Consider the following 22,910-nt stretch of genomic DNA (forward strand, 5'->3'; position numbering starts at 1 on the left):
TGTACTCTAGTCTGGGAGACAAGAGCAAAACTCCGTCTCAAAAACAAAAAAAAGTGATTATTTTCAATGCCATAAAAATGACCCTCTGACTAAGAAAACCACCTAGGTCTTTCATTCCCTTAAGGTTGTGCATCTTGAATTAAGATAACTTGCTCTATCTAGGCCAGGCATTGGCAAAAACTACTCACGGCCTGTTTTGTAAATAGTTTTGTTGGAACATAGCCAATGCCTGTTTATTTAGTTCAGAAGTTGCAACACAGATCATAAAGCCAGCTGCAAAGCTTAAAAAATGTTTGCTACCTGGCACTGCACAGAAAGAGTTTGCTGACCCCTGTAGTAAGCAATATTTATTAAGGCTTTGTAAAAAGCACAGAATACACACCATATATACTCCTTGAATGTCGATACAGGAGAATATGAGGGGAAATATACAGAGGGAACGAGGCATAAGCTCCAAGAGTCCTCTCCCAGTGGGCCACCCAGGACACGCTTAGCTCCCCCAGCAACAAGCTGTGACAACACAGTGAAAGTCTGTCTACCAGGGAAGCTCGATACAGACTCAGTGCCTCGGGCTTTTCCTGGGACGTGGTCATACAAGCACCTTTTGCCTCATACATACTGAAATTCCAGACTCCCAAAAAGAAAGCAGGTTTTCAGCATAAACCACATTGAACAAACACTTTAGATACAATAAGCCACTCTTAGCAGTTAGGATAGTGCAAATCCTCCCAAAATCCAAGGTCCCAGTGCCAGCCAAGGACCAACCTTACAAGCAGGCCTTTCTAATGGTAGTATCACAGGTCTGCTATGTTGACTCATTTCTGTACACCCACTCACTAAGACTTGTAAATGGAAGTAACAAAAGAGAAACTTACCACATCTAGCAAATTCATAGCCGTGTGAAGAAGGTAGCATTGGGCTGCCCCTCTCAGGAGAATCTGATGTGTGATCATAGTGCAATGAATAACATCCCTGACATCGAAATACAAAAACATGCAGTTCTGTATTCCCAAAGACAATTCTGATAATTTGTGATTATCAACAAGTTGATTTATAACAACTACACTTTCTAATGCAGAAAGTCTGCAGAATTTCAAAGCTGTTATTTCCCATTATGGCCTCTATTAGAGCTCAATTTTACTATGAAACAAGTCTCTTTTAAAAATAAGACTATAGGCCGGTGCAGTGGCTCACGCCTGTAATCCCAGCACTTTGAGAGGTTGAGGCGGGCAGGTCACCTGAGGTCAGGAGTTTGAGACCAGCCTGGCCAACACGGTGAAATCCCGTCTCTACTAAAAATACAAAAATTAGTCGGGAGTAATGGCGCGCATCTGTAATCCCAGCTACTTAGGAGGCTAAGACACGAGAATCACTTCAATCCAGAAGGCAGAGGTTGCAGTGAGCCAAGATCGCACCACTGCACTCCAGCCTGGGTGACAGAGCGAGACTCCAGCTCAAAAAAAAAAAAAAAAAAAAAAACTATAAATGAAGATGCTTTTAAAGAAGTTTATATTTACTGAAATATTTTTTTCATCTCCTCAAATTCCTTTTTACCAACATTTTTGAAATACTTTTTATTAAATATTATTGTTCGATATTTTATCTTTGGTTTTCTACTTACGAAAGTAATTAAAAAAAAAAAAAACTTACTGGCCTTATTTGAAGAGGTCAAAATTCAACAGCATATACTTCAGTACACATTTAAACTAGTAATTTGTAAAACAAAATAAGTTCAACTATATGAATAATACATTTTTAAAATTTTTTTCTTATGTAAAATTAAGAGCTCAAACATCCCAATGCCAATATTAACTATATCCATTTACTGTAGATTAAAGCAGAGGAGAAAATATATATATTGATGGAAAGTCATGGCAAATAACCACACAAGTACATATACAGAGTAAATTACCTGAGAGCAAGAAGCCCATCTATACCCAGGGCTTTATATCTTGGGACATTTGCCAAAGCCTTAGATAGAAACAAAATGGGAACAGCACACCAATGCCTACTTGTCATCTTCCGAATAAACTTCAATAGGAAGCTACCTGAAAGAAAAAGTTTTAAATTATCATTGTTGCCAATAAGCACATGAAAAGAAGCTCAACACCATTAGGTATTAGGGAAATACAAGTCAAAACCACAGTGAGGCTCCACTTCCCACAAACTAGGATGGCTATGATCTAAAAGACAGACAGGCTGGGCGCAGTGGCTCACGCCTATTATCCCAGCACTTTGGGAGTGCGAGGCAGGCGGATCACGAGGTCAAGAGATCGAGACCATCCTGGCCGACATGGTGAAACCCTGTCTCTACTAAAAATACAAAAATTAGCTGGGCGTGGTGGCTTGCGCCTGTAGTCTCAGCTACTTGGCAGGCTGAGGCAGGAGAATTGCGTGAACCCGGGAGGCGGAGGTTGCAGTGAGCCGAGATCGCACCACTGCATTCCAGCCTGGGCGACTGAGCAAGACTCCTTCTCAAAAAAAAAAAAAAAAAAAAAGACAGACAATACTCAGAGTTGGGGAGGATATGGAGAACCCAGAACTCTCACACAATGCTGGTGGGAATGTAAAACGGTGCAGCCACTGTGGAAAACAGTACGGCAGTGCCTCCAAAACTTAAACAGACGGACCACATGATCTGGCAATTCTACTTCTAGGTATCTATCCAAGAGAATTGAAAATGTGTTCATACAGAAACTTGTACACGAACATTCATAACAGCATTACTCAAATAGTCAAAAGTGAAAACAATCCAAATGTCTACCAATGAATGAAAATGTGAAATATCTATACAGTGAAATACTATTCAGCCACAAAAAGGAATGAAATGCTGATACATGCCACAACATGGATAAACCTTGAAAACACTATGCTAGTGAAAGAAGCCAGACACAAAAAGCCACGTGTTGTATGATTCCACTGACATGAAATGTTGAGAATATGCAAATCTATAGAGACAAAGAGGATCAGTGGTTGCCAGGAGCTACGGGTAGAAGAGAATGAGAAGCGACTATTAACATGCCTGGGGTTTCTTTTTGAGGGTGATCAAAATATTCAGGAATTAGACAGTGGTAACAGCTGTATAACTTTGTGAATACCCTAAACACCACTAAATCAAATGGTTTTAAAAGGGTGAATTCTATCTCAATAAAGCTGTTGTAAAAAAAAAAAAAGCTTTAAATTTAATTTCATTCCTATTTTAGTAAGATAAGTATTCTACTATACTACAGGGATTCTGATACCCATGAAGCTGTATTTTTTTAAAAGGTAATTTTTTTTTCTTTTTTTTTTTTTTTTGAGACAGAGTCTCAATCTGTTGCCCAGGCTGAAGTGCAATGGCTTGATCTTGGCTTACTGCTACAACCTCCGCCTCCTGGGTTCAAGCAATTCTCCTGCCTCAGCCTCCTGAGTAGCTGGGATTACAGGCATGTGGCACCACGCCCGGCTAATTTTTGTATTTTTAGTAGAGACGGGGTTTGGCCATGTTGGCCGGCTGGTCTCAAACTCCCGACCTCAGGTGATCTGCCCACCTCAGCCTCCCAAAGTGCTGCTATTACAGGCGTCAGCCACCACGACCAGCCGGTAAAAGATAAAATTGTTTATGATTAGAAGCCATTCTTCTATTTGAGATGTGAAGGAAAAACAGGATAGAAGTATTGATGGTTAGTGGCCTCTAGTATCTGCAAACAGTAACATCTTTCTCATAGACTGTTTCTTGACTACCTTGGATTTAATTATGATCATTTATATTTCTATTTTGAGATACAAAGGGATAGTGCTTCATTCTGTCCTCTCTGCTAATGTGTGATTTGTTAAGGACCCTCAGCTCATGCAGTTAGTAAAAATGTCTGTTTCCTCACATAGTTGTAGAATGACTTTTAAGAAACCCTCAGAAGCTCCTAAAAGGATATTATGCGTATTTTGTATCTTTTGAAATACCTAGCACAAAAGACATTCAGAATACACAGAAGATATTCACTGGAAACTGGTGACTGAAAAATGACTAAATAACTGTGAATGAACGTTTTAATTGCTCTTTTTGAACTCCTGGCCTCAATTTTTCTTTCTTCCATTTGCACTAACTAAATTCAGTAAATCTCATCTTTTGCCTGACACTTCACTGATGACACTAGGAAGATGGCAATGGCCAAGTTTCTATTTCACATTAATTCAACATATTTACCAAGCATCTGTGATATGCCTGGTCCTGGATCACAAACACCTGGCTCTCAAATTCTAGGAAGCCCTGACCGACGTCACTTCACTCACGTGTGCTACTGACATGCGAGGCAGCAATGTGGCTGACAAATTCATCCCCATATGGCTGCAGCCCAGATGCCTAATTAAACTCCTGAAATCTACCCAACTAAAGAATGACTCTAGGCTGTGTGTGGTGGCTCACGCCTGTAATCCCAGCATTTTGGGAGGCCGAGGTGGGCAGATCACAAGTCAAAAGATCGAGACCATACTGGCCAACATGGTGAAACCCTGTCTCTACTAAGAATACAAAAATTAGCTGGGCGTGGTGGTGCACGCCTGTAGTCCCAGCTACTTGGGAGGCTGAGGCAGGAGAATCACTTGAACCTGGGAGGCGGAGGTTGCAGTGAGCTGAGATCGCGCCACTGCACTACAGCCTAACGACACAGCAAGACTCCATCTCAAAAAAAAAAAAAAAAAAGAATGACTCTAATAGTTATCTTCCCCACCTTCCCCATTAACTCATTTTTTTAAAGAAAAAGTAATCAAAACAATCAATTTTCTATAAACTTAAAGTCATGATATACAGACCATATTTTCCCTTTTTTTCTGACGTTTGAATAGACATTACCATTGGCCATCTTGTCATCCTATTTGCCAGATTAAATACAAAAGAAAAAAATACGTATTTCATACCTAAGCTCACTTTATAAATCACAAAGGTGGGAGTAACACAAGGACTCACAAAGCAGAGTAGGTCCTGCTGCTGCTCAGCAAACAAAAATCACAGTGCTTTTGTGCTGTGCTTTCCAACCTACCTCATTAGAATGAACATCTCTAACCTGAAGATGGGGGATGGTTCTAGGACTTACATAAAACAAGTGTTTTGTTTTGTTTTTTTTGAGACACTCTTGCTCTGTCACCCAGGCTAGAGTACAGTGGCACAATCTCGGCTCACTGCAACCACCGCCTCCTGGGTTCAAGTGATTCTCCTGCCTCAGCTTCCCAAGTAGCTGGGACTACAGGTACACACCATCATGCCCGGATAATTTTTGTATTTTTAGTGGAGACAGAGTTTCGCTGTGTTGGCCAGGTTGGTCTCGAACTCCTGACCTCAGGTGATCTGTCTGCCTCGGCCTCCCAAAGTGCTGGGATTCCAGACGGGAGCCACTGCACCTGGATTATTTTTTCTTCCTTATCTAAGTTAATATCTATAAAGGGACAACTTGCCACAATGAGTATTCTGTTTACAACTTTTTCCTAAAACCAGGTTCCCTATTTCTTGAATATATTTTACTAATTCTTGAAACTGAATAGTAGACAATTAGAAACGATGGCTAAATTGCAGCACACCTTCTAAAATTACCTCCATGCTACTCATGCCAATACTGGTAATATGTCATACACAATGACTAAAGTGTGTACTCAGAAAAGACACTGTATAATTCTGAGAAAATATGCATACCTTGGAAAAGGAGACCATTTTGAAAATATTTATTATAATAGTTGATGGTGCTTATAACCAATTTGCTAAAAAAAAAGAAACTGTAAGCTAAAGCATTTTAAAAAAAAACCCTTTACTGACACATACCCTTTATTTCTTCTGGAAGAAGAGAAATATAAGTGACTAAAAACTTCTGTAATTTCAGTCCCAATGGAGAACAGCTTCCTATCAGCTGGCCTGGGGACCTACAAATAGAGAGGGGGAAAACAAATACTTAACATTTATTTACAAGTGATTACACTGAAACTAGCCTAAATGGACCATGGCCCAAAAGTCTTTCAACAATAAAACAATCAGACAGTCTTATTTTTCTGAACCCGCATTTCATTTTTCAGTAAAATTCTGAGAACCTTTCTGATTACAGAAACATCAGGACCTTGTAGGAAAATGGACCTGAGTTAATAACCTACTTTACTAAGGATTTCCTTTTTGTGACACTTTCCCTTCCACATATATGAATCTTGCTAAATAGCACCATAAAAAATAAGAGCCTGAAATGATCATTTTAAATTATATTTTATTGTTCCCAACATGTAATCCAATGACTTTAAATCTTTAGGTCTAAAACAAAAGAAGTAACATTCATAGCAAAGACATATATTAGTAATAAATTACTTTTGCAAGAGCATTTAATTGTTAACATCTACTAAAGTCACATTTTTTCTGCTATATGCTTCTTCCAGGAACATTATCTGGTAATTGAAAACATTAGAGTGCTAGAAAACTGAAGGCATTTCATAATAAATGTGTTTGTCAACTCTCAGAAAACACCAAGATCTTTTCATTGGTTTTACTGCTCTCCAGCTGTCTAATTGCTTCAGAAAACTATTCAATAGTAATGAGTTATTTGAAAACTAAAAATAATTGGCAAATCAAGTGCTGCTATGCTCTTTCAATATTATTAAACAGGACTAAATATTAATATAACGTGGCACAGACTAATTAAAAATGTTTCAAGAAATTGGCTGGTGGGGGGATGCAGTTCTGTTTAGAGGGCATACTGAACAGCAAGACACAACTATAAATTTGGTTAATATTAGAAAGATAACACAATTTCAAGAGCAGGGGAAATTTTTAAAGATAGAATTCAAGAGTCATAAATGATGCTCAACAAAATGAGGCTAAGGTACAATCCTGACAAACTTCTCACTGTCAACCTTTTCAAAACATAACTGTGGCCTATAAGTAGAGACAGGATGAATAACAGCAGCCACTGTCAGATACGGAAAGGAAAAGGTTAAAATGAACCCTGCAGTACTGAACTGAAACTGGATGTCCTGGTGTGAATTCATGGTTCTTAATATGGATGGATGGATGAATGGATGGATAGATGGATGGATGGATGGATGGATGGACGGACGGACAGACAGGCACTGAAACAGATATAAATGAGTAAGTCTGGTCAGCAGACAAAGCTAAGAAAGATGCACACACAGGGAGAGGCAACAATCAAGCAAACATAGTAAAACCTTAACATTCAGGGAATATGGATGAAAGGGAAATGAGAAGTCTTTGGATTATTCTCAAGACTTTTCTGTAAGTGTAAAACTAAGTTAAAAGAAAAAGGAAAATAAGTTTAAAGTTTTGGTTAGTCAAAGTCATTACAACTTTCAAGAGGGCAGAAAGCAGCAGTAGGGAGAAGAAAGTGTGCTGTAGAAGACATAGTTTCCAAGAGCACAAGAATAGAGGAGCTCAAGGCAGAAAACGGAAACAAGAAAAAACAAAGGAGAAATACTTGATGCAAATCAGAATGCAAGAAGAATAACAAATAGAAAAAGGACCACATCATAAGAAAAACTCGACTGTCTATTCAGCAACATACTGTATGTGCCAAATGCATTAAACAATCTGGTCATGTCTCCTAACATGAAATGTATGTATCAAATACATCATAACACAACGTCTCTTTACCTGCTATACAGAGAGCTCTCTGAAAGTGCATCCATTAATGGTCCAATAATAAACTAAAAAAAAAAAAAAAAAAAAAGACACGAAATTGAAACTTAGTTGTAAACGCAATTTTGAAGTCAGCTTCCCTGATTGCATATCCTACACAGGCTTACAGAAGACCTGCTATAAGCAAAGCTGATCTCTTACGCTGCAGGCTAAATTTAGTGATGGTCCCAGAGGGGAAGCTCCAGGAAAAACAAAGTAAGTACAGAATTTTCCCACCTGATTAAAATTTATGCCATACTAAGAAGACAGTTCATGTGTTGGGTCAAGAAAGAAGGAAGGAAGCCAAAGAAGAAACGTATGCTAGAAAATAAAGGTAATGACAGGAAAACCAAAAAGATACTCAAGAGAAAATTTAAGCCCCTATGCCTAGAGGATAAAGAGGAAAAAATTATACTCAAAAATTACTATTAGATACTGGTCAGAAAAGCAAACTTACATGAAGTGCAGAAATAATAGAATGTAGAAACATGATGTATATCAATATACCATAGCACATATTAAAACAATTAGAAAAAAACTGACTTAGGCTGGTGCAGTGGCTCACACCTGTAATCCCAGCACTTTGGGAGGCTGAGGTGGGCTGATCCCTTGAGGCCAGGATTTTGAGACCAGCCTGGCCAACATGGCAAAACCCTGTCTCTACTAAAATTACAAAACTGAGCCAGGCATGGAGGTGTGCACCTGTAGTCCCAGCTACTTGGCAGGCTGAGGCATAAGAATCCCTTAAATATGGGAGGCAGAGGTTGCAGTGAGCCAAGATCACGACACTGCACTCCAGCCTGGGCAACAGAGTGAGACTCTGTCTCAAAAAAAAAAAAAAAAAAAAAATTCTATCACCATCTGAGAAATAAATTCAATCATTCTTTAAAGAAAAAAGAAGAAGAAGAAGAAGCCAGGCACAGTGGTTCACGCCTGTAATCCCAGCACTTTGGGAGGCCAAGGCAGGTGGCTCACTTGAGGCCAGGAGTTTGAGACTAGCCTAGCCAAGATGGTGGAACCCCATCTCCACTAAAAATACAAAAATTAGCCAGGTGTGGTGGTGCCCACCTGTAATCCCAGCTACTCAGGAGGCTGAGGCAGGGGGATCACTTGAACCTGGGAAGCGGAGGCTGCAGTCAGCCGAGATCATGCCACTGCACTCCAGCCTGGGTGACAGGCGTGAGACGCCATCTCAAAAAAAAAAAAAGCTATTAAAAGAAAAAGAAGAAAAAAATTGACTTCGGTCACCTCTAAATGAGAGGTAGATTACTCTACCTAAGGAAGTCATCATGGGACTCACATGGCACCATAATATAAAACTTAAAATCACAGCTATAACTCCCACTGTGTCTGCCTCGCGTAGTTCCTGACAAATGGAAGTATAGATTCTAATAAATATTGCTTAGAAGGCAATCTCTATTTCATATAGTAGACAACGGCAATTCATTGAGTCAGAACTGGGGCAGTAGCATCACTAAACAAATAACCATCATCAGTGGCTCAGAACAGTGAAAACAGCATCACCTGATAGCTTCTATACCAGTTTTCATATAGTGAAAACTTGACTTATGCTTACGATTTTTGACTTAACGCCGTTCTGAATATCGATAACATACAACTACTTTTTCACAATGGTAATAATACAGGCAGTTCTACCGTTTGGCTTGTTGAGAAACAACATAAGCTTTTTCCAAATAGGAAAGCCGGGTTTAGAGAAATATGATTTGTTGGATGCAAATCTACAAAATGTTACTTGCTGATACAGAATCCTAGTGTATTTTTACCTCTCACCTTTCAACAATGGGAGGAAGGAAGGGGATAGGGTGTCATTACCTCAGAAAATTCTGGTGAAAATGGAAGAATCTTTGTTTCATACAGCTCCAAAAAATGGATAACACCTTCTTTGGTCAGGATTTTGTTTTCACTTTCAAACATTCTTTTATAAATACACATATGCCAGGATGGGTGAAAGAGCCAACATCCTGTGGAAAGAAACATCTAATGTTGACATCTGATTCTGTCTTCATTTCACCATCAAGACTACATACTCATAAATAATGTACAAACAAACACAATAACTTCATTATGACACTACAAAAAAGTTTTTGTTCCTGTTTTTTGAGAGACAGGTTCTCACTATGTCACCCAGACTGCAGTGCAGTTGCAAAATTCTAGCTCACTGCAGCCTCAAACCCCAGGGCTCAAGCGATCCTCCTGCCTCAGCTTCCTGAGTAGTTTCCTAGTAGGACTACAGGTATGCAAACCATGCCCAGACAATTTTTAAAATTTTTTAGAAACGTGGTCTCAGAACGTTGCCCAGGTTGGTGTCAAACTCCTGAGTTCAAGTGATCCTCCATCCTCGGCCTGCCAAAGCACTGGGATTACAGGTATGAGCCACTGCACCCAGACTATTTTTCGTCACATCCGAGTATGTTAACCAAAATAATTTTGGTATTCAGTATTCCGTATTCAGGCAGCTTAATATTGAAAGACTGTAAATGGGCCAGGCACGGTGGCTCATGCCTGTAATCCAAGCACTTTGGGAGGCCGAGGCAGATGGATCACATGAGGCCAGGAGTTTGAGACCAGCCTGGCCAACATGGCAAAACTCTATCTCTACTAAAAACACAGAAATCAGCCAGGCATGGTGGTGCATGCCTGTAATCCCAGCTACTGGTGGGGGAGGGGCTGAGACAGGAGAATCGCTTGAACCCTTGAACTTGGGGGGCGGAGGTTAGAGTGAGCCCAGACCCTGCCACTGCACTCCAGCCTGGGCAACAGAGTGAGACTCTGTCTTGAAAAAAAAAAGAAAGACTGTAAACGAATGCTGTAAGTGCTACAGTATACAAAAATTAAATATTACCCCATGCATGCAGGTTGGAACTTCAGATTTGGAATAGTTTCAACCAATTCTTCTCTTATCCCACTTCAATCCATTTTTCACACAGAAATATGAAATTGTCACGCCTCTGCTTAAAATCCTTCAACATCTCCTCATTGTTCTTAGAATAAAGTCCAAACAAGGCATGAACTGACCCTGACTGCCACTCCAACTTCATCCTCCACTCCACACACCAACTCTGCTGCAGCCCTGCTGGTCCTTCTGTTCTGCCTCCTACAGCTGCCCCCATCTCAGGGCTTGCGTCCCAGGTGGTGCCTCCTCAGCCTGGACTCTTGGCTTAGATGACATCGTAGGACAGGCCTTCCCTGACTACCCCACTCACCCTTTAGTCCATTTCATCAGCCCCTTGTCTGTTCCCCTCATATATCTTACAATCAAAACTATTTTTTCATGGAAAACACAAAAGTCAGGTGAAAAATACCACATCTCTCTCACCATTTTACCCCCAATAATTACTAGGTTGGTGCAAAAGTCGTTGCGGTTTTTGCCATTAAAAAAATGACAAAAACCACAATGACTTTCGCACCAACCTAATAGCATGTACTGGACACTAAGTAAATATTTATTCAGTAAATATATATATGAGTGAGCAAATCAAAAACATGGAATAAATATCCTAGAGATATTTTTCTAACTCTTTTGAAATATCTTTTAATTCTATTAGAGAAAAATACTCAGCATTTTTAACTCATGATATTCTATAAATAAATTAATCCATTATTTGTAATTTACACCAAGATGCTTGTTCAACTCTTTGGCAATGGTAATTTTTCAAAATCAGTCACTGCTATTTGATTTGGTTTCTCAAGAGCTGTGGGCAAAATGTGGTAATAAGAGCGTCGTTTTAATGGTAAATGCATAAGTGAAGTCACAACAAGATTCAATTAAATTCTAGCCCCAGGTGCAACTATAGATGCTTATGGTCTGTGAAAAATCCCAGTGTATCAGAAAACAACCAGCTGAATAAAGCTCAATTCCTAAGGGGTCAAACTATTAAATTGTAATTATCTAGAGTAGGCACTAAAAACCATTTACCTAGGTTAATTCTCATGTGTAAACACAATAATGTGGCATTTTATCATTCATATGAACACAGGTCAAAACACTATTGGGCTGCATTTAGCTATTTCATTAATCTAAACTTAATTTTATAAAATACATTTAGGAAGCTCCAGCTTCATTGTGTATCCCTAAAAAGCTCTCATAATATAGTGATCAAGGGCTTATAAACATATTTGAAATTATATCCCGGAATTTTCTCTTCCTAAGAAGTACAAGATACAGAACAATAACTGAAAACTTAAGAAACACTGGAAAAGATACACCAAGTGAATAAGAATGGAAACCAGTTAAAAAGATATATTCATACCAAAGAGTGATTATTGGCCAGGCACGGTGGCTCACTGTAATCCCAGCACTTTGGGAGGCTGAGGCAGGTGGATCACCTGAGGTTAGGAGTTTGAGACCAGCCTGGCCAACATGGCAAAACCCAGTCTCTACTAAAAATACAAAAATTAGCCAGGTGTGGTGGCACATGCCTGTAATCTCAGCTGCTTGGGAGGCTGAGGCAAAAAAATTGCTTGAACCCGGGAGGCAGAGGCTGCAGTGAGCCGAGATCATCCCACTGCACTCCAGCCTGGGAAACAGATTGCAAGACTCCACATCTCAAAAACAAAAAAAAAAAGAGCAATTATTAAAACCACAGACTATGTCATCATTGAAACCCTATCGACAAGTCCTTATCTTTTAAAGAAATGTGCTGAAATATTCACAGATAAAATGATAGGATATCTAGGGATGTGCTTCAAAACCATTTAGTGAGAAGGGAACAGGAAAGGCTACATAGGATACACTAAGCAAGGCTGGCCATGAGAGGATCGTTATTAAAGAGGGTGGTAGCTGCGTCACACACGCTCTTCTCATTCTATAAATGTTTGAAATTTTCCATCATCAATGGTTTAAAAAATTAACCACATCTCTTAATTATAGAAAATTCTGTGGCTATTTTAAATTGTGTTCTTTTTTTTTTTTTTTTGAGATGGAGTCTTGCTCTGTCACCAGGCTGCAGTGCAGCGGCGTGATCTTGGCTCACTGCAACCTCCGCCTTCTGGATTCGAGTGATTCTCCTGCCTCAGCCTCTCGAGTAGCTGGGACTACAGGCATGCACCACCATGCCCAGCTAATTTTTGTGTTTTCAGTAGAGACGGAGTTTCACTATGTTGGCCAGGCTGGTCTTGAACTCCTGACCTCAGGTGATCCGCCCACCTCTGCCTCCCAAAGTGCTGGGATTACAGTCATGAGCCACCACGCTTGGCCCAAAATTGTGCTCTTAAAGACGATTTAAGGATATAAGTAGATGGATATAGTTATTATGCTAAGTGAGATAAACATGAACAACATGATCCAGAAGGTGTGTATCTGGAATGGTAACAGCTGTTATCTCTCGGTGGCAGCATTATAAGATGATTATATTTTCTTCTGTACACTTTTATAGTTTTTCAAAATTCTCTACAATGAACAGGAATTAGTTACAAAATCGAGGGAAAACCATAAATGTTATTAAAAAATCAAATAAAAGTAATTGTTACCGTTTTCCTCTGACACCGCATATTCAAACAGATTGTTTAGCTTTGGTAAAACTGGCTTTATAACATGTATCTAAAAATAAGAGCAAAAAAATCATATGAAATGAAAATGCATCTTGAAAAATGTCAGGCAATTTTCACCTCTTTATTTCACAGTAGCTCTTCTGTTTCTATAAAACATATGTAGAAAGAGACTGATCTATCCAGTTTTTCAAACAATAGTATGATTCAGGTATGTAAGACTGAGTATGGCAAAGCTAATGAATATAACCACATTATAGCTACATTAAAGTCTACCATTTATATAGTGATTATCATAAATCATGTCATAGAATCCTCAACTGTCCTGGGAGGCAGGTAGGACTGCCAATACTAAGATATTACAAAGAGAAAAAAAACACTGAAATGTTTTTCTCTAGTCACTCAAGTTGTTCATGGCTGCACACGCTTAGAAGGGCCAATTCGGAGTTCCATGTTCTTAATACCACGTAGCCAAAGTTGCTGACATGTTTGCTTGAGTTTAATTTACATATCCTTCAAAATATGGATAAATTTGGGTTTCTAAATAAATAATGGGGGTTTTATGGATCTACCAATTAAAGAAAACCATAGAAGTTAATTTGAATTTAGAAATGCTTTTTCTTTACTCCTCCTTGCATCTATATACATTTAGCACATATAAGTAATTATTTATTTCAAGTCCACAAACAACGTATGGCGCACATTTGGATTGACACCTCACAATGACTCCACAGATGGCTGGCACCTCTGTGGTCCCCAACTTGCAGAATGGAAACCATGGTTCTCAAAGCGTAGTTCCCAGAACAGCAGCATACATATCACCTGGGAACTTGTAAAAAACTCAAAGTCCTGGCCGGGTGCGGTGGCTCACGCCTGTAATCCCGGCACTTTTGGAGGCCGAGGCGGGTGGATTACTTGAGGTCAGGAGTTCAAGACCAGCCCGGCCAACATGGTGGAACCCCATCTCTATTAAAAATACAAAAATCAGCCAGTGTCATGGCTGCAGTCCCAGCTACTTGGGAGGCTGAGGCAGGAGAATCACTTGAACCCAGGAGGCGGATGTTGCAGTAAGCTGAGATCGTGCCACTGAACCCCAGACTGGGTGAGAGAGCAAGACTCTGTCTCAAAAAAAAACAAAACAAAAAAAACTCAAAAGTCCCAGGCTCCACCCCAACCTACTGAACCAGAAAGTCTGAGGACAGGGCATGGCAATTTATACTTTATAATAAGCCATTTGGGTGGTACTGATACTGATAAACGTTCAAGTTTTAGAATGGCAAGGGAAGATCAAATTTTTGAATAATTTAAGTCAACTGAAAGTATTCTTTAACTTTCTGAAACAACTTACACTCTAAGTTGCATTTATGCCAGAAAACAAAGTATATTTAGATTCTATCATCACCAGCTATATCTGAGTTAGTCTTTTTGTATCGCTTTTAATGAATGTTTTTAAAAAAGAAAAAATGTTATCCACTGTAGGATTTGCGAAAATAGAAAAACACTCACCTGATTTCCTTCTAAAGTCTCCATAATTAAAATATAATTTTCCCAAAACTTTAGAAGCTCATCTTTTTTCTTCTCAGACCACCAAAACAGACTTGGGCCTGATATGGTTTAAAAAAGAAAATTAGTTCTTCCTTTTGCAAATTTCATAAGTTTCTCAACGACAGCAGTTCTTAAAATAATGCCACTATTACCAAATGGATTCTCTAATAATGGAGGTGCCCCTGTATCAGAGCCTGGATAGGGGGCTTAGGAATCTCAGAGGGAGATATTTTTTTTACACTAAGATTACTGTTTTGGAGTTCTGGGTAAAAATGGCAGATTTGCATATATAAACTCTACTTTCTCTCCCTAAGAATCTCACTATAACAGTAAAGGATTTTTCAAGGGCAAAACCCCAAAAGAATGGAGAACACGGGGCAGACAACAGCAATAAAATACAGAATCTGAAAATCAGATGAAAATCAAGTTGACTCAAGTCATGAGAATTTTAAGTTGACAAAGGGAAAGCCAGGAAACAATTTGATTTACACTGCAAAATCCCCCAGAACCGAAGGAAGTGGCTGCAAAAGTTACTCTGGTAAGTGGAGTGAAAAGTGAGGCTAAACCAAAGAGGATGTGTTCAGTGTTTAAGAAACAGTCACATCCTCAGGCCTCTTTCCTATGTCCTGAACAGGAAAAAGACTAGAACTGCTTTTCTGGAGAAGGTAAAATAGTGGGTCTCTGAATTGGGAGGCACAGGACACAGCAGACATCAGTCCTACTGACAAAGGGGACTCAGCGAACATGTGTGCACCCTGGGTGCTGAGACTCCTCTCTACCTGCCCCCTCAGGTCCCAGCATGCTGGCCAAGCCCTCACTATGCATCAGACAACTGGAAGATGTTCTCTGCAGAGTCTGGCCAGCCCAGGAGGAAAGATCTGAAAATATATCAGAGATTCCCTAATGAAATGGCTTGGCCAAATCACCTTATGGTGAAGTTCAGTCAACAGCACCACTCATGGGCTTAGAGCTTTAAACCCAATTTTGATTTCTTATCCTTAAACATAAATAGGGATCGAAGAATCATCAGACAGTTGGGGAAACCTCTACACTAAAGATCAAGACCAAAACAAATGGAGTAGGAGGAGGAAATTGGAGAAAACAAAATTACACAGGGAGAAGAAAACTTTAAAAAGAGCTTTCGGTAATATCTTAAGAAGAAAGTAGTATTATAAGAACAGGATATTATTAAAAAGGGGACATTCTGACCAGGCATGGTGGCTCAGGCCTGTAATCCCAACACTTTGGGAGGCTGAGGCAGGAGGAGTGCTTGAGGCCAGGAGCTTGAGACCAGCCTGGTACAACTTAGCAAGACCCTGTCTCTACGAGGAAATTTAAAAAATTATCAGGCCATGGTGGTGCACACCTATCGTCCCAGCTTCTCCGGAGGCTGAGAGGAGAGGATCACTTGAGCCCAGTATTTTGAAGTTATAAATGAGCTATAATCACGCCACTGCACCCTAGCCTGGGCAAGAGCGAGGATTTGTCTCTAAAAACACACACACACACACACACACACACACACACACACAAAGGGGACATTAAAAAAAAAAAAACTCAATCCAAAATCACAGAAAAGCCTTAAGAGAGAAAAGATGCTTTCAAGAAAGTCCAGGAAGTTCAGTATCTAAAAAAAGAACAGAAAACAGAAAGGGACGAAATAATCCACAAAATATTCTAGAAAATTTCCCAGAACTGAAGAACATGATTTCCAGATTGCACAGGAGGTCCAGCAAGTGCCCAGCACAAGGATGAAAATAGACCCCTATAAAAACTGTGAAATTTCAGAATGCTAGAGCCACTGATCCTACACCCTTCCATAGAGAAAAACGGTTCCTGTATAAATAAACAGGATTCAGAATGGTTTCAGATTTCTCAACAGCAATAATGGAAGCTCTAGCTTCTGGGACAATAGATAGATACCTTTAAAATTTTGCATGGAAATATCTTCCAGGCTCGAATTCTACCCTCAGTCAAACCATCAATGAAATATGAGGACAAAATAAAGGCATTTAAATATGCATGGTTTCAGCTGCTGATTAGGATATAGAAAACCATCGGAGATCGTTATCGTCATACAAAGAGGATAGGCTGAAAAATCTACAAAATCCTAAACTGTTGTGTGGTGGGTTGGGGGAGCATCAGAGCTGAGGTCACAATGCAACCAGGTGGTCTGAATTCTAAAAGTAAGGAAGCCGCTCCAAGAATGGAAAGGCCACTTATCTGTTCTACCTCTGGCACAGGAGCAAGACACGGTCACCCAAAAAGCAGTTTTAAAAATGGCATCTTGACAAGTTTTTAAAGACCAAGGTGGGCTAGCCTGACAGCTTGCTGAGGGAGTCCACATCCATTCACCAGCTCTTTTCTTCAAGCCTGCCCTGGTGCTCTCGAGAGAGACTGTGGCCAGGGCAGGAGATCTTCAGAGGCGCAGGCACCCAGGGCAGCAGGACTAACTAGAGAGGCCCAGCCATGCCCTGCAGGAGTACAAGATGGTGATCAACTGCCAAAACGTGCCTGCCCCCTGGACCCTTCTCCGACAGGAGGCCAAAGCTGTCTGCCCCTTGTGGAGGAGCAGAAAACCTTCCCACACTCTCACTCTTGTCCCTGCCTTGATAGGAGCAAAAGTTGGCTGCCTCTAGGGCAGGGACAGAACTTGCTCCCTTCACCCGGCACTGACACTAGGCGAATGCATCTTATGCTGTGGAAGGGGAAGGAAAAGCCTTACTGCCAGATATCCTGCACTGATACAAAGCTGGTCTGCAGGTGCTGGAGGAGGGCAGGACGCTACCCAAGACCTACCACAGACACGCACGCAGAATGCAGCTGCCACAGGTTAGGGCCAGGAAACTAACACCCCTAAGTTGGAGGCAACGATTATTGCCACTGGAGAGGGAGCAGAGACAGCGAAAGGGCAGGAATGCTGACGCTCAGACACATGGGGCCTAATACAAAGCTGCAGTGGAAGAAATGAAAAGCCCCTGCCTCATCTCTTGCACCAGGGAACAAGCATCAGCCATCTACCCCTGAGGTAGGGACGAAGCCTTGGCTGAAGACCTGCATCGGTGACACAGGCCTCCCAGGCTGGAGAAAAACCTTTCAGGATTCCAGGCTTCAGCTAAGCAAGTAGCCACAAAATCTGGGAAAAGTTTGTAAAGTGCACTGAAAACAAATATAGCAACCAACGCCAAACCCAGCTCAACTACAAACTAGACTAACTCAACACCACAGAGTAAGGGTGCCTATCCCTAGGCAGAAATATTTACCTCCATCTCTGCTGTTATTATAGTAAGACATTAAAAAAAGTGACTCCATAGCCAAACACTACAACAGAAAACAAAGCCAAACTTAGATGGTCCAGGTATCGAACTTGCAGATAACTATAATTAATATGCTAAAGGATCTTTTGGAAAAGGTAAACAATATGCATAAACAGATGAGCAGATGGGGATTTTCAGGAGAGAAACTCCAAAAGTGTCAAATGGAAACGAGAGAAAAACATGATGGCAGACATAAAGGAGCATTTGATGGAATTATCAGACAAACAAGACCTTAAAAAAATCCTATTTCAGGAAACTGCTAGAGAATGCACTGCACTGATACAAGTGAGTAAAGCAAAAAAGAGGAAGATATGAACTACAGGAAATGAGATTCAACAGAACACCCAGGTGAAGGGAATCCCGGGGAAAGCGTGAGGTCTGTGCACCAGGCACAGGGAGAAACCTGCCACACCTGGGCATGTAAGGGGACTCTGGGAGAAACTTCTTCAGGAAAACTTATAAAACCTCTGATGATCTGATTTTGTAGAGGAAAGATTTAGTCAACTGGTTAAGAATTTAAGGAGGAATTCGTGGTAAGTATAGAAAGAACCAAACACATTTTAAAACGTCAAAACTGTATGAAAAACTTGCAGGAAGAGAAAAATGATCAGTTTCCTACACAGATCACCTGTGAGCAGCATTTACAGTCATAATTTTACAAATGCTGAACACGCATTTAACTAAAATTTTAACTATGACAATATATTTTATGATATAACTAAGATATATTACATCAAGACATAGGGGTAAATCCCAAAATATTCCATTAAAAGAGGCAACAGGATTTGCTTTCTGTAACAGAGGAAATGGGAGTTGCAGGAAGCATGGAAACACCATTGCTCATCCTTAAAACTGCAAAATAACTGGCCGGACGCGGTGGCTCACGCCTGTAATCCCCGTACTTTGAGAGGCCAAGGCGTGTGGATCACCTGAGGTCGGGAGTTCGAGGCCAGCCTGACCAACACGGTGAAACCCCGTCTCTACTGAAAATACAAAATTAGTCGGGTGTGGTGGCGCATGCCTGTAATCCCAGCTACTCGGGTGGCGGAGGCAGGAGAACCGCTTGAATCTGGGAAGTGGAGGTTGTGGTGAGCGGAGATTGTGCCACTGCATTCCAGCCTGGGCAACAAGAGCGAAACTCCATCAAAACAAACAAACAAAAAAAAAACCACTGCAAAATAACTAACTCATGCAAATAAATGAATGTTTAACTTCTGATGATTTTCAAAATGGTTTCCAGTGAACACTCTCAGAGATGATCACACCCATCTGTGGACTGTTCAAATATTTACTATGTAATGTTTTAAAATTACTTGAAAATATAACCTCACAACTTCAGCCGAACAAAAATCCTTTACCTGTAATAAATGGTCAGCTACCGTTGAAAAAGTAGAAATATTCTACTGAGACAATTTTGAGTCAATCTACTTTGTACTTTGATAGTTTAAACGCAAATTTAACATGACTAAAGTCAAACCAATCGACAGTAACATACCAACTTGAAGGGAGGCCTCGCTGTTTCATTACCCTTGCACATAGTAGGGAGCACAGGTCAAAAAGTTAAAAAATAAAATGATTCATTCTATTAAATCAATGGCAAAAATACACTCAAAAGGTCGACTTCAGAAACATGTTTAACAATTAGTAAATCCTGTTCCTAATTATCAGGGGAAATTTCAAAAGAGTGTGATGGCCTCTAAGACGCTTAATTCTAACACTCAAGACTCAATTCACTGGTCAGTACAGATAAATAACGAATAATTTTTCTTTCAACTTGATAGATATCAACCGTTCCTATTGGGATGAATCTACCATGATATAGTGCAGATTTGGGTCTCTAAAATCTTGCACGGGCTCCGTCATCTTCCTAAACTATTCCACGGGTGCTGTATTCCACCGGCTCTGGGTCAGAACGTTCCCAACTGCAGTGATTTGTGACTTCAGAGAACACCCTCAGGAAGGGGTTCCAAAGGTTTTCAGGCTTTAGGAGAGCAACCCGGAATAACCAAATTCTGCATGGATCAGAGTGACGACCCCGATAAGCTAGTTTTCAGAAGCAGGAAGGCTCCCCTCCGCGGCAGCCAAGTAGGTAGCACTAGGCTGGAGGGCAAACAGGTAGGTACCGTTTCCTTCCTGGGGCCCGCAGGTGCAGTAGGCCCCCAGCTCCGCCGACACCTCTACCGCCCTCTGCAGCAGGTAGCGCGCTCGCTTGCGCGTCAGGGCGTCCGCCTGGCCCAGCCCCGCCTGCACCGTCCTCCAGAAGCGCCAGCAGCGCCGGGCGTCCGGGCCCGCCTCGCGCACGCCGCGGGCGCGGTCGCCGCCGGGCTCGGGCAGCAGCTTCTCGGCCAGGGCGCTCAGGACCAGCAGCTTCTCCTCTACGCGACCGGACCCCGGGGACGCCCCGGGCGCGGCCAGCCCGCCCCACACGGCCCGCAGCGCCGCCCCGCCGCATTGGACCAGCACTGGCAGCAGTCGCCCGGCCACCAGCGCCGCCGCGTCCTCTGCAGGCCCAGCCTCATCCCCGTCCCCGCCCCCGCCCAGCGCCAGGGCGACGGCGGCCCCCGCCACGCGCTCCAGCAGCGACCCGTCCTCGCGGGGCCGCAAACAGGGCCCGACGGCTGCCAGCACCTCCACGGCAGCCTCGGCGCCAGGCGCGCGCCACCCGGCGAGCAGATCGCGCAGCGCCTCCTCTGCCAGCGCGGCCGCCAGCTGCGGACGCCCGGCCAGGCGGACGCACGAGCGCAGGGCCGCGCCTGCCGCCCTCAGCACGCGCCGGCGGTGGCGAGGCTGCAGACTGGGGTCCGGGCCGCACGCGGGGCGTCCGCGCAGGCTGCGCAGCAGTGGCACGAGGTACCCTGCAGCCACCTCGCGCGCCGCCTCCGGGAGCGCGCCTGCGCCCCCGCTGCCGCGCGCCTCCTCGTCCTCGAGCCGCTGCAGAAGGAAGCGCAGCGTCTCCACGCGCTCCGCGGATGCCTCCCCTTGGCACAGCGCCCCAAGCAGGGCCCGGGGGTCCCGGCTCTGCGAGAGCAGCGCTTCCGCGAGCACCCACTCCATTTGCCGAGCGCCCGCGCCACCGGCCCGGGCTCCCAAAGGAAGGCGCCAGCGTGCGCGATGCGTGCGCACAGGACCGGCCGGCCCCTGCGTGCGCGTGCGCCGACGGAGCCGGGCGCGCGGCCGCAGAGCGGGGGATCCCAGCCGGGCTCCGTCCAGCTCAGCGTGTCTTGGGTTCCTGCCACCAATCCTGCCTAAGATAGAACCCACCTGGTCTCTTATTTTTAGGAGAAACGAGGCCCTCGTTAAAAGTTAATGTAGTATCTACACCAGCTTCATCGATTCCTGATTGGAGGTTGGTCTGCCCAGGACCCTAAATCAGGCGTGCCTGTGAGCATAAACCAGTTCACAGAAAGTGCACAGCAGAATCACTTCAGATTATTTTCCAAACGTTGCATGCTGGGCACCATCCACAAAGGGACTGACACAGTAGGCCTGAAATTGGTTCTGGACATCTGCATTAAAAATAAGTCATGAAAACACAAGAATGATTTAGACATAAGGCCAGGAGTGAGAAGTGTTACCGGTGGAGGGTGTCCAGGTCCAAGAATTGGACAAAACGCACAAACAAAGCAAAGACAGAATGAAGCCACAAAAGCAGAGATTTATTGAAAAAGTACTCTCCACAGGGTGGGGGCAGACCCGAGCGAGCCGCTCAAGGGGGGCTGGTTACAGAATTTTCTGGGGTTTAAATACCTATAGAGGTTTCAATTGGTTACTTGGTGTACACACTACGTAAATGAAGAGGATAAAATGAAGTTGCAAAGTTATTTCCTTGGTGTACTCCCTATGTAAATGAAGAGGATATTTCCTGTCATAGCTGAAATGTTTCTACCTGATTTGGTTCTAGGGAGTTTTTAGATTCCCTGCCTCCAGGCTCCTATTCTCCTGCCTTAGAGGTACCTATAACAATGTGCTAGGATTCAGCTAAAACCAAGATGCCCACGCTAGCCCTCACAGCCAAATGCCCAAGATGGCTCCAGGATGCACAGCCTCCCGCACAATGCATGTGCTCCCATGTGCAAACTCAAAAATAGTCCCTGTGTCTGTCTTTTCTGTATTTCTGACAGCATCCATTGCTAAATAGAGAAACAGAAAACCTCACCTCAGCATGCATGGTGCGGATTTGGTTCCTGGCTCAATTTGAGACAAACTGGATCAGTGACATGGGGTTTTCTTCGCTACTAAACACAAAGATCTGCCCCTTAGTCAATAGGGAAAACAGGGTCCCAACTTCAAAGAGCTTGACATATAATAACATAATAGATAAGACAAAAATTAGTTATTTAAATTTACTGTTATTTTTATATAAAGTTATCTGACTTAAACTTAAGGTTATCTGACATTACACAGACAAGACTTTTTTCATATTTCAGTCATTCCGTTTTTCATTGACAAAATGCATAAATGGTTCTATTTTAAGCCCTTTTAACATGTGTCAGTAAATATCAATTACCTTCAACATAAAATGTGCAGAAAACTATTATTTCTCTCAACATATATCTAACAAATATAAATGAGCAAATGTCTTGAGCACTTAACAAATGAAGATACACAAATGATAAGCACTTGGAAAAGTGTTCAACATCATTAGTCATCAGAAAAAATGCAAATTAAACCCACAATGAGATACCACTTCATACTGATGAGAATGGCTAATATTTAAAAGCTCGAAAACACTAAACGGCAAAGACCAAGGATGTGGAGCAACTGGAATTCTCATACATTACTGGTGGGCATGAAAATGGTACAGTCACTTTAGAAACTGTTTCTCGTAAAGTTATAATATAGCTACTTTATGATTCAGCGATTTCACCCCCAGGTAATTACCTAAAATAAATGAAAACATGTTT

At 42.1% G+C, this 22,910-nt stretch overlaps 1 protein-coding gene across 8 annotated transcripts in view; it reads right to left on the reverse strand.

The window, feature by feature from the left end:
* The window catches only part of TARBP1 (TAR (HIV-1) RNA binding protein 1), a 90,941-nt gene extending 69,805 nt beyond the window's left edge, over positions 1 to 21,136 (reverse strand). For 3 of the 8 annotated variants that reach the window (XR_009210900.1, XR_009210901.1, XR_004245173.2), the window contains exons 1-8: positions 20,130 to 21,107; positions 14,651 to 14,748; positions 13,127 to 13,196; positions 9,470 to 9,618; positions 7,613 to 7,665; positions 5,789 to 5,886; positions 1,913 to 2,048; positions 876 to 972 (exon numbers count right to left, since the gene is read on the reverse strand). Coding sequence is in view for 5 of the 8 variants with exons in the window: in XM_032137586.2 (XP_031993477.1) it covers positions 876 to 972; positions 1,913 to 2,048; positions 5,789 to 5,886; positions 7,613 to 7,665; positions 9,470 to 9,618; positions 13,127 to 13,196; positions 14,651 to 14,748; positions 20,130 to 21,060 (1,632 nt within the window). In the remaining 3 variants the exon portion in view is untranslated. Of the gene's footprint in view, positions 1 to 875; positions 973 to 1,912; positions 2,049 to 5,788; positions 5,887 to 7,612; positions 7,666 to 9,469; positions 9,619 to 13,126; positions 13,197 to 14,650; positions 14,749 to 20,129 lie in introns of all 8 variants that reach the window. The other 5 variants (XM_032137587.2, XM_032137588.2, XM_032137586.2 and 2 more) reach the window with 4 other exon arrangements.
* Positions 21,137 to 22,910: the final 1,774 nt, after the last annotated feature.

Source organism: Hylobates moloch, unplaced genomic scaffold (genome assembly GCF_009828535.3).
Source record: "Hylobates moloch isolate HMO894 unplaced genomic scaffold, HMol_V3 SCAFFOLD_18, whole genome shotgun sequence".
NCBI classification, from domain to species: Eukaryota; Metazoa; Chordata; class Mammalia; order Primates; family Hylobatidae; genus Hylobates; species Hylobates moloch.